General features: G+C 33.5%; 1 protein-coding gene across 1 annotated transcript in view; it reads right to left on the bottom strand.

The window, feature by feature from the left end:
- Positions 1-12,993, bottom strand: part of EYS (eyes shut homolog) — a 614,241-nt gene that overhangs the window by 129,284 nt on the left and 471,964 nt on the right. Inside the window, exon 29 of the mRNA XM_041410576.1 lies at positions 7,284-7,437. Coding sequence (XP_041266510.1) covers positions 7,284-7,437 — 154 coding nt within the window. The remainder of the gene's footprint in view (positions 1-7,283; positions 7,438-12,993) is intronic.

Below are 12,993 nucleotides of genomic sequence, written 5' to 3'. Positions count from 1 at the left end.
AAGTTAAATATCCAAGTCTTTGTGGTGAATGATTGATTATTCTGCATAGCTGTGAGCCACTTATGCCTATCAGCATCTTTTAGGATGAGTTAATTCATCCTACACAATCCAAAATAAAATACTGTGAAAGTTAGTGCATTTTTTCCGTGTTGCTTGATTTTGCTTTATTATGCTAATTTGAACTCACTAATAAATACAAATACCCTTTAGCAACATTGGTAATTCAAATGAAATATGTTATCTTAAAACAGATAATATGGTTAAAATAACAGCTATCCTTTTTCCTGTAGGAAAAAAAACCAGTCATCTCTAGCATCTCTTATTCTATCAACTAAAAAGTGATGGATACCTTCAGGAATAAATATTAAATGATGCTCCTTTATTTTTTTTCAGGACATGGAAGTGTAAACAGGAATTTACTAAGTCAATTTCTAGTTCATGAAGCATCTTTTTGAGCTAAAGTCAGCATCTCCCCCCAGACAGAATTTGATTTAACAGAATGCCCGATTTGGCATAAAATTTAAATACATAAGATTACCAACAAAATTTAATTTTTCAAATTCCACAATTGACAGGAGATTGGCAGGTGTGCCCTGCTAACAGGACTTTCCAAATAATACTTTCCAGTATTATTTTCTGTGATACTAGAGACATTTACAAAATATATTTATCATTAAGACTTACAATAACAAAATCTTGAGTTTTAAGTAAGTTTGAAGCTGCAGTAATTGTAACAGAAAAAAGGGGTTATCAATGGGATAAAAGATTGTGAGAAACAAATAAATAGTATTTTGCAAACCAATTTTTCTACTTTTTCAGCTTATTTACCATTTAACACTGACCACTCAGGGAGGTAACCTAAAGAAAAACTGTCAGTTTTCAGCTGTGTCAAAAGTTGCTAGTGAGTACTAAATGTCTGTGTACTGCATTAATTTTTAAATTTTGCTATAAATCCATGTACTTATATGGACAAACTCCTTTAGATTAACACCTTACTTGAAAGTAGGTGAGGTTAGATGGAGTAAATATGACTCATCAGAATTTTTCTTAAATAGTGTAAGTAATCAATGGCCTCATATTTTTTCAAAGCTTTATCTTTGAAATATGGTAAATACACATTGTTTTCCTTGTTGCTTCTGTGGTTCCAGGTAGGTCATAGCACTCCAGCTGTGACTCAGAGTTCAGTTCAGTATGGAGCTCTGGATGCCTGATGCTACTCTGTATTACTGAACTGTTAATACAGTTCACTCTAACATCTATGTAGATATGAATAGCTTTGAAAAAGACTGAAGAATACTCACACCTAGCAAGAGAACCTCAAACCTTCTTTAATGCATTGATTTTGGTGAGTAGTTTTAGCTTTTGGAATACACATCCTTGTAGGAGCTCAAATGACATTTAATGCAACTCTGTAATTTGTCCATAATTAAATACGGCAGATATCACTTATTTTGTGACATAGCCTTTTCATCTGAGATAAATGTATAATGACACACTACGAACTGGAAGATGAAAATATGATGACATCATATACTGTGAACTGCTCTGTGGTGAGCCACTTTCCATTAAACCATCCAAAACCAGTTAAGGATTTTTTTTCTGTATCTCCTTACAGAGTGTGAGACACAAAAACAAGCCCTTGATTTATTATAAATACGATTTAGCAACAACCATAGCATTCAAGTGGTATTAACCTAACCCTCATACAGAATGCAAACACTATACCAGGCACTAAGAAGAAAACTCTACCCCTCCTGAAACCAGGACAGCCAGCTTGAGCAGGAATGTTGGAAGGACCTCCAGAGGACCTTTCCAGCCTAAAGAATCACTTTGTCCTTCTGTGTTCTTGGGTCATTCCTCTAAGGGCAGTTAATGTAACAAAATCTAGCATAAACTCAGAGCATGAAGGGTACAGGAATTCAAACATCTGTTCTTCAAGTCAGTGGCTAATGAGCTTGAACAGCCATAGCAGTTGGTTTGTTGGCTTTGACAGATCACTGATGAAATGTTGCATGCTGCTGATGAATGAAGGCAAAAAAAAAGTTTCAGAAAGTGGTTTATGTTTCTAAACACACTGAATGTTCTGTTCATACACAAAAGCTGAAATTGAAACAAACACAAAAGGTAACCTTTTCTATTGTCTTTATGAGAATCCACTTTCTTATTTGAGTTATTCCAGATAACATGCCACATGGAATCATTTAACTAGCTGATTACAATGTCCCAAATTTTCATTTTAAATTTTAATTGCATACACAAGAATTTGTTTTCATTAGCTTGATTTAATGCATCTCTTATGGGACTGTTTTTAAGACTGAATAGATGTAGTGATAACTTGTGTAAAACTGTAACTTTGATTAATGAAACTGGGATTAAGGCTTTCAGAGAATAAACAATACATAGATGTACAGGTCAAAAGATTTCCTACCTTAGAGTGGCAAATATGACGATTCTATGAAATTTTCAATTGCTGTAGAAAATGCAGTAAACATAAATTCATGTAGTTGTATATACATCCTTCTAGAAATAATCACAAATTTTGTTCAAAATTGATTAAGTATAATTAATATTCTACAGCATTTCCAGTTCTATGCAGCACAACACGGGTATAATTCATCTACGTGCTGATTTAAAATTCAAAATTAAGATACAGAGTGCGTAAAATATTCCTTTTTAAAACCACATCTAAATGTGCTTTCCTTAACAGTTTTATGAATTCATACAATAAAATAAAAATTCTTAAATCTATCCCAGGCTGCTTTCACTGTTAATCTTCAAATAATTTTGAAAAGATGAGGTGTGATAAGATGACAGCAATATTGCATGCAGTTGTCATGTACCAAGTCACCTTTCCATTTCTCATTCATCACATAATTGATTATGTTGGAAATCAGTGTGGCACGTATGAAACCTAGGCTACATTATGTACCTGCTGAGATACAAAACCTGCTGGTCAGATGTTTCCAAATCATCAAAAATCATCCTATATTTCCAGGTAACTGGTAATGTTGGAAGCAATAGCAGGATATAAGATAATTAAGTTTGGTGTTTTTTTTTTTTGTTCTTTGATTGATTTAATGTAATTTTAAGTAATACTTTCACACTATGCAGGATACCCAACACCTGTAAATAACAATAAAAATATGCACTAATATGAAAACCTATATATCTCTGAAATAATGAAATTAAATAGGTAAACATCGTGATTGAAAATGAGACAATGTATTGTATGGATAGTGATTTACATATTTTTTTAGAAACACATTTTCAGAATGCACATGTATGAAAAAAACTTTGTAGAGTAGTTCAAGCAACGATTTTCTTCTTCTGTGGAAAGGGAAGAAGTAGAAGTGTAGGAAAAATCATGGACACTGATAATAAAATCATGTAGCTAGTACTTAATATATTACACCTGCCAAAGTTTCCATGTGGAAGTACAAAAACATTCTGAGGACTTCCACAGTTCAGAATGTGCCATCTGCTTTTAAAGCTGGAAGACCAAATAGTAAACTTCAGCAGCTTCTGTACCACTGCATGGTCTAGGTGATAGCTGGCCAAATTAACTGGATAATGTATTTAACAAATAAACCTTTTTAAGGACAGCTAAAGGTGTCCTTCTCAGCCATGAGTAAATGCTCACATCCATACTACTGATTAAAGTGTTACAGAAAACTGGGAATAACTGCTTCCAATATGTTCACTTGGAAGATACATGAAATGTAATTGTACATAATACCATGACATAGCTCTGTGGGAATGGGCACTATGTTCATTAAATTCCAGAGAAAAATTCTGAAAGTTCTGCAGGTGAATAAGATTGAAGAGTGATGTTGTTACATACAGGGAAGATTTTAATTAATGCTTGCTTGGAATCTTCTGAATGGAAAAGGAACCGCTCTATCACATCACTGTGCAGAACAGACAAAAATAATATTTAGAGACAAAAATCTAAGATGTCTAAAAAATGTCAGTACTCATATTCTAAGAGCAACAATCCACTTTACTATCTAGATAAATCAAAATCATGATCACCTGAGTATTTCAATCTCTTTGTTAAAATTTACCTTCCTTCAGCCACTGAATTGAAGAAACACCATTTGCCCCCATGACAGTAATATCATTTTAACCACAAAGCAGAGCAAATTTTACATCAGGCAAATGCATTTCAGAACCTGCTCATGGAATGAAATGTGTTTGGATTAATGTTCTTTGAATAACTTTAAAGAACAAATCCATAAAACCAATCCAAACTACATTTCAAGTATGTGCTCTAAGCTTTGACTGAAAAAAACAGTACATTCTCCATCATGAAATCACAAAAAATTACACTCAAATGAATGCACATTTTCAAACCAGCAATCAAATAATCCTAAAATAAACAGAAATAGAAACACAAATGAAACTGCATCGAAACAGGTTTCTATTTTCTTTAGGCAAGGCAAAAAAATGTAAGCAATCAGAGCTTTATTGACTTTCTTCTATAAAGATGCAGTTTCACAAGTATCATAAAGACAATGACTGAACATTTAAAACTCATTTAATCTTCATCAGGTTTGAGAAAATGGCCATATCTAAGGAAACTAATCATACAGTTAAAAGAAAGCAATAGCTCTAAACTATGGAAATGTATTTGTTTCTTGCACATGTGGATTAAAAAGCATAAGTTTGAAAAGGAGAAAGTCTGTTTCTAAAGGTATTGGATATGTTAGTTGTGGTGTTTAACCACTGCAGTCGTAGTTGCATCCAAAACCGGAATAGCTGTCAAATATGATCTTCCAAACTAACTCAAAGTCAAATGTAGCCAATGTATTGTTCCCCTGTTGGAGAGCTTTGAAACAGTAACAAAAAACATCATTTATTGTATTCTTTGACTCTTTTCCTGCATTATAGGGAAAAAACCCACATAATTTTGCAGGTAAAGCATACAGATAGAATTATCTATCTCAAACTGCCTCTGAGAACACAAATCAACAGTTTGTCATGGATTCATATTTTATATGTTATGATACAAAGACTTGGGAGGCTACAACTGCCTTGTCAAGTTTGCTTTTTCCTTTGGCAGAGGTTAAGGATGACTGCTGAAGGATTACAATTTTATTGCTGTTTGGTGAAGGATATACTGCTCTCTCTACATTTTAGAAGGACTCACAAGAATAATCACAAGTCATTTTGAAGGCCAAGCCCATAGACTCAAATTCATGTAAATCCCTACTAGTCAGTCTACAATCACACCTTGCAAGTTATTTAGTATGCCACTGTTTCAAAGATAACACTATAAAATTCTAGTAAACAAAGAAAATGTGTAAATTGAACTGACAGTATTTTTTAGTGTACCAACACAAAGAATGAGGCCATAAATACAGAGGTGTTAATATTAAAGTAGAAAAAGAAGGGAATAAAATGTTCAGTGTGAGCTTGAACTCTACACTGAGAACCAATTTTTTATTTGTCATTTAGCTGCATTTGTTGCTACAATATTATTAGGCTTTGAAATCTGTATGGCATTTTAATGGCTTAAATGTGTGAAACAAAGACAATGCTACCACAGCTGATGTAGTGCAGACAATTATCTGACCAATGTCTCATACAAAAGAAGCCTCTGGGATTAAAAAACAAACTCAGAATAGTTGATTAGTATTGAGCTGTATAACTCTATTAAGTATACTCTGAGAGAAAAACCACTTTATCTGCTAGATCAAAAGGAGGGGAAGTGATATAGTTTCCTTTGTAAATTTTATATGCTTTTACAATCATCAAAAAAAATCCTAAAATAAATATACTGCCAGCTATAAGATTTGAATGTATGCTATGTGACTTTGCTGCATTAATACTAGATGTTAACACTAAGCATAAAAGGAAAACATCCCTGTTTTAAATGTAGAAAAAAAGTAATGGAGAGACCTGTGGCTGAAAAGAAATAAAAGATAGAAACAAAACAGTTTCTTAAATGGCAACTCCTATTAGCCTTCCATACATTGAAAAGAGGATTTATATTCTAAGAAGTCTGTTTCTAAAAGAAGCGATAAAGCTCATGGGTTAAGCATACAATCTAACAAAATACGCTGAACATTCTCTTCTCCCCATATCAATCTACTATATATAATGAGATCAACAAACCTCTGCCATTTCAGAATTTATCAACATTTGCATCACAGAGAAATAGCTCAGAAGAAAAACAAAAAAAATTTCTGATTTTGCTTTGATTTTTCTTTTTTTGACAGTAAAAGGCAATTTTGAGAAGTCTAATATGCATGTTTAATGGTAACTTTTGCAGCAGTCTCCTTCACAGACTGTCCTCTAACAGCAAAAATAGTCCTAGCTAAGGTTTTCTTTAATTTCATAATTTGTGTATTACATTCCCTCACATGACAAATGTTTACAGTTCAGGTGCAACAACTAATACTTAATAATACTTAAATGATATAAAAAACATTATCTTAATCACAGTAATTTGATATTTTTATGGGTCAGAATTATTTCTAAACATTTCTGTAGTAAAGATTGAATACTTTACTATTATTTAACGTCATTAATATAAATATAACAAAAGACCCTATATTATTTCTGTTTTACTGCTTACCTAGTTTGCACTTATGAAATTCCATGACTGGAAAAGAGTTAATTCATTACTAAAGCATGATACCAATACTCATCTCAAAATGATAAATGAACCATTTTGAGAACTATCACTTGTACAAGATGAAAAATGACAGCAGTGATTAGCCACTCTTGTATAACCCTGATAGTACAGTGGCAAATGTAGATATGACAACTTTTAGAATCATAGTTGTTTGGATAAGGCTTTTAAAATCACACCAAGTCCACCCTGTAATGTAAGATGCTGTTAGCATGCCCATTTTTAATTTATTTTAAGCAATAGATTAGTCTTATATTTAGCACTAAATCGTGATGACAAATCTAATTTATTCAATGTGTTAATGAATAAGTATAAAATATGAAAGCCCCATTTGTAATTTCAAAAATTATGTTTAAACTGTTTCAGTTCTCAAACTGACATAACCTGTATCTGTAAATGTATCTGGACTTTGTAGACTTGGAAAGATTCATAATTTCTCCAAAGGACTGCAGTAATATGTGTGAACTAAAATGTATTTTTAATCAAGGAGAAATGAAATTAAATTATATTTTCAACTTTATGAAAAAAGTTACCAAATTTGCTTTCCAATTTTACTTGCCTTTTTATTGTCCAAAAAATGAGTGAAATTACAGTTTATTGCTCAATAGAGATGACTAAAACTCTTTTAGTGTAACCCAGTTCTTACCTTATTGTGATAGGGATGAGGAAACCCGTGCTGACAGATTGGTTCAGGGATACAGTCAGAATATTCTGAGAGTTTCCACAGCCTAATCGAACTGTTGGTCTTCCCTCCACAAGATACAAGTGAAGAAACTGCTCTCCAAAATTTTTTTCACCAGCTTTGAAAACAAAAGTGGAGATAGTCACACTTCTGAAAGTGTAGGACCTCACAGAACTAAATCACACAACTGGAACACCATCATCAGACACTATGCCTATGTGACCTTGGGGACTCTTCTGTCCATATGCAGGACTCTTCTTGAATGACTGTGAGAAAAAAAAAAACAGACTGTAAATCTCGATATTTAGCTGATAGCAGTTAAAAGTAAAAGAAAATAACTAAAAGACAAAATTTACTTAATACCACTGCAGTGGCATCGACCTTACTGAGATCTTAATTAGTTAATTGAACTTCTCTCTATATCCAGCAGTGTCATTAAGGCAGCAAAGGTGACAACAAAAAAATTCACATTCATTCAGCTTTTCAAATAAGTTATAGAAAACAAAAATCATAAGAAGACAGCTCTTATAATAGATTTAAAGATTATGAAAAAAATCACCTTTCCCAATTAATGATGTATTTCAGACTTGAAGAGAAGAAAAATTATTTACAAAACACCAAGCATACTATTACTTGAACTCTTAAAAATATGAATGAAAAATATGCTTAGAGTTCACTTCCACTAGATAGTATATTGTACATTGTAAAAATAACAGCAAAATATTTAAGTGATGAATGATACATGGCTCTTCTACAAAAAAAGGACTGACACCTACAGTTTCAAAAGATATTGAGTGAATTTGTACTTTGAATTTAACCGCAATTTACTTTTCATAAAAGGTAAGACAGTTCCTGTTTACAATTTTTATTCACCTTTAAGACAAATAGTTAAAATGTTAATCTGTTTTTTCACTGTATTTTACTATGTTTAACTGAAATAAAAAAGACTCACTAACTGGGTCACGAAACTGAAAGTACTGCATGTATTCTTTGATGTACTACTGCCCCTGAACAGGAGGCCCTGGGTGCTGGCATGGGTGTTAGACAGGAAGAAATCTCATGCTGGCATTTGGGGGACCCTTGGCTGCGGAGTGCCTGGGTTTGGGTGTGTGAGTCTGAGTGAGTCTGCCCATGAACCACGAGCAGGAGGCCCCGGAGTGGGTCAGCAGGGCTGGGATCTGGGCTGGGCTTCACCTGCTGGGTAGGATCTCCCAGGCCTGGAGCTGCTGCAGGGGGCCACAGGTCAGAACAACCTTTGTTATTTTTATTCAGAAAGGTAAAAAAAATGAGGCCATTCTTGGGACTTAGAAAATATACTAATTTGTGAAAACAAAATAATCAGCTTTATTTTGGAGGGCAAAACAAAAACCAAAAAATGATCCTTTAGATCAGAGAGAGACAGCAGTGCTTGCAACTGCCTGATCATTTCCTTTTGTATAGTTCCTAGCAGAAACAGTTCACAGTGTAAACTCCCTCCTTGAGAGCAGCTTTCTAGTCAACATTGCATTTCTTCAGTCTGTTACAAATCCTGATGACCTACCAAAGTCTTTTATGCTGAGACATATTTTGTATTCTGAATACCTAATTAACACCAAAACTATTTTATTTTGACTGGATTTCATGCCTTTGGCTTTTACAACTTCCTTCTACAATAGTCTGATAATTCTCTTTCAAAATATATTGCACTATTGCACTGCTTTGTAACCACCACATAACTGAAATACACACATATTTTACTTTTTGTTTCCTAGTCTTCTCCGCTCTCTGCACATGCCATTCCTGCATTTCCAATTTCTACCAGTAAGTAGGTCTGTAAGTCACGTTGATTCACAGAGAATGAAGTGGATGTGTATGTACATGTATAAAACATGTCTTGAAAAAGTGAAGTTACAGACGAACAGCTTGTTTCCCTTCTCCCTGTGACTCTGTCTGTCTATTCACATTGCCCACTAGTAAAAACTTGGAAGCAGGTCCTCATTATTACCAGTAAAGTAAAAAATCTGGGACAGCTTTCTCAAAGGCAGCATTACTTCTTGAAGCTTCAGTGAGTGTTGCTGCTTGAACTTCAGTCTAGGGAGCACTTTTAAGTCACACTTACAGGTGACTAACAGCATTCTTCACATTATTTGCTAGGTGGTATGAAATCCTTTGAAAGGACAGTCCTTTAAATCTTTCTACAGTGAACATGAGGAGTCAGAGAATTCTGTTCTGGCAATGTGAAAGAGCATATACTACCTAGTGCATATGATGGAAGTTACCTTCATGGGAAAAGCTCAAGTCATAAGCAAAACAGACAGGCTCTGGGAAGAGACAGAGATCAGAAAATATCTGAGTTAAAAACCTTGTTGGATATTAGGGGTAAATTGTCTTGACCTTAGTAGAGATTATGTGAGGGGCTCCAGCAAAAGAATCTCAGCAATTATCCCTTCACAGAAAACGGTGAGCTGGAAGGTTATTTTTGTACACCAGTATGTCAACAACCAGATGGCCATTGAGCTTAAATGACTGCCTATCTAAAAGACAGACTTGAAGTCCCATTAAAATATGGGATAACCTTTATTAAGAAAGAAAATATATTTTGACACAGAGGAAGGATACTGTGAAATGCTCTACCTGAAAATGCCAGCCGAAATCAGAGACAAAGAGACTGCAACTGAAACATCTGAATGGTCTCTATTTAGTTTCTTAAGAGTAAGGGGAATATGAGAAGATCTGGGGAGCAGAGCTTCTGAGAGAAAAGGAAATAATTTATGAGCCCAACTCATGAAAAGAGAGCTGTTGTCCTTAAGGAATGCTATAAACATGTGCTGTGATATCTGAAATCCAATTGTCAGAAGTTATAGTCTACCATATATAGCAGAAGCTAAACAATCTGCCCTTGAAGGGATTGTGAGCAGCATTATGCTGACTCTCTTAAAAGTGAAAATGATGAAGTAAAACTTTACAAGTGTATCAGGTTTTTATGATCACTAGCAATTTATTTTGCTTTGTGGCTAAATATCACAATTTGCTTTAACGTGTTGATGAAATTTAATCATGCTAACAAATAAAATACTTAAGGAATAAAATAGAAATTTTATGAATCCATTCTGCAGTCAACAAATAAATCTTCTCAAATGATTGCAAATCTTTATTGGCACAAATGTAATTTTCACAATGCATCAACAATTTAAACATAACATAACAGCAAAAATTCCAGACATTTTTAATCCATTTGCTGTTAACATTCTTTAATGTATGTATTTCTTGAATACATACTGAAATAATTATGGAAAATGTCATTATTAAGAATGTAAATGCATTTTTCTTTGTATTAAGACAGATGTATGTATAGTAATTTTCTATAAATCACACATAGACTTCTATGACATCCTATCTCTTTCCCCTTTTTTTAAACAAAAAACCTATTTTTGGAAGCCTCTAAAGTCCTTAGTACTTGTTAATTTCAACCAACGATTGATGAAATTCTTGCTAATAAAGGTATCAAATAGGAAATTTTTTTTAAAAACAGTATGGTATAATTTACTAAAGTAACATGCCGTAACATAGCACATGTTATGATTCTCATATTCTGCCTATTGGTTAGCCTATAAACAAGCTTACTTCCTGTATTCTCCATGTTTATTTTATTTGTCTTATATATATTTGTAATAACTGCTAAAAGGTATTAAAGTAATGCATTGATATTTTCTGTATTCTGTTCTTTTTATTTAAAGGCATGTTGACATGAAAATTGAAGAAGGCACAGATTTTTGTTCTTCACTGGCTAAAATACTAGGTAAAGACAGATGCACGTTTCAATCCTTTTATATTATCCTGACGGTTTTGACTTAAATAGTCTTCTTATGCATACTTTCTGATTCAAATTCATTTGGGTATCAGTAGCATCTTGTCTGAGATTTCTCCCTGTAATTAAATATCTAATAATTATCTGCCAGAAAAACAGATGTAACCCCACCACCACCTGGTAAAAACAGGTGTGTTTTTAAAATGCATAATCTGAAGGTGGATTAATTAAAAAAAAATCAAAAATGTTTAACGATTTTCTAGTAAAGTACATCTGAAAGAAGCATATCACTGTAATGATCTTACTATTTTAAAAAGTTATTTTGACAAATAGAAAGGTTTTTGCTTTATGAATATGGGAATCTTATTGTAACCATAATTATTAAACCATTGCTAACATGCATAAATTAACAGAATCTGAAAATGTTGGGAACATTAACCCTTAGAAGTGTGTGGTTCTTGTATCTGGTGAGTGCAATAGCCCCAAGTTGACTTTCTGATGATGGTTCATTCCTTGGATGTTTGATGGTAACACAGCTTCAAAAAAGCAGCAGTAAAGGCAGTTGTATTGCTATTAAAACCAGAAGAGCTGACAGCAGCAGCTTCTCTTTTCTAGTAGTTAGAAGTGAAAATGAAAGACAGAGCAGGGAGAGAAAATGGGGATGAAGGAAATACAGAGAAAGCATATGAGGGAACTCACAAAAGATATTTATCTGACAGAAGAATGTACAGAAATAATTTAAAAATTCTCAATTATCTGTATAGGCACATGTAGTTCATTCATAAAACACCGGAGAGATTTTTATTTACAAATTTATATATTTTTTTATTTTACATTCATGTAAAATCAAATACAAATATTGATCTGAACCATTATAACAAACATTTGTAATATTTGGAAAGGAATTTAATTACCAGGGAGACACAGAACTAAAAAAGAAAGAATAAAAACTAGGAAAATTAATTGGTGCTATAAAAAGAGGGGCAAAGATAGTTAAAGTGGAAAAGTAAAGCAAAGATCTATTTAATGTTAAAAACAGTATCAAAATTCCACAAACATTCTGATAATAAGACACAGAAAGTAATGGATGACTTATTAGAATTGTAGAAGAATTCTGGTAAGTCATCCATTATTTCTGTGTCTGTGGTCCACAGCCAGGAAGAGATCCGAGATTTACTTATTTACTTATTTATTTAGCTTAACAGAAATCTAACCTTAACTGAAACCCTACTGGTCACTAAAAGAGCAGAATACTGCAAATCAGTTAAAATACCATTTTAGCGGTAACAAAAGGAATGAGAATGTGAGTATGACATGCTACTGAGAACCTATGAAGAAAAGGTGAGTTTTCACTCTGTGAAAATATACAAAAATTATCCCAAGTTCCTGCAGCTACCCCAGCTCAATTTTAGGGTGAGAACTGAACTCCTACCACTAATCCTGACCCATGCTGCCTCCTTTTTGGAGGGACAAGAAATGAGCTGTGACACAGTCCATGGAAGTCTCAGATAAGGGTAACTGGAAAACAAAAAACTTCATGGTTCTCCACTAATGCCATTATATCTTTCCAGAAAGCGGAAACACTTATATATTAAAGAATGTGAAGTCCTCAAATACTGCTGAAACAAAATCTCTGCAAACACCTGGAAAATACCATATTAACAATTTTCCATAGACAGTATGAACTAATAGCTGGACAGGTTATATTAGGTTTTAATATCTAATTACGTTAGATGCAAAATGAGTATATTATCTAGAAAAGAAAATACATAGAGTCATAGGAATTGGTCATCTAGTTCACCCCTTGCAATGAGCAGGAACATCTTCCACCCGAGCAGGTTGCTGAGTCTTCTCAAACCTGACTTGGATGATTCCCGGGATAAGGAA

Source organism: Onychostruthus taczanowskii, unplaced genomic scaffold (assembly GCF_017590055.1).
Source record: "Onychostruthus taczanowskii isolate IOZ18803 unplaced genomic scaffold, ASM1759005v1 scaffold33, whole genome shotgun sequence".
NCBI classification, from domain to species: domain Eukaryota; kingdom Metazoa; phylum Chordata; class Aves; order Passeriformes; family Passeridae; genus Onychostruthus; species Onychostruthus taczanowskii.
The sequence above is the reverse complement of the archived record's forward strand: the minus strand, read 5'-3'. Positions and strand labels throughout refer to the sequence as shown.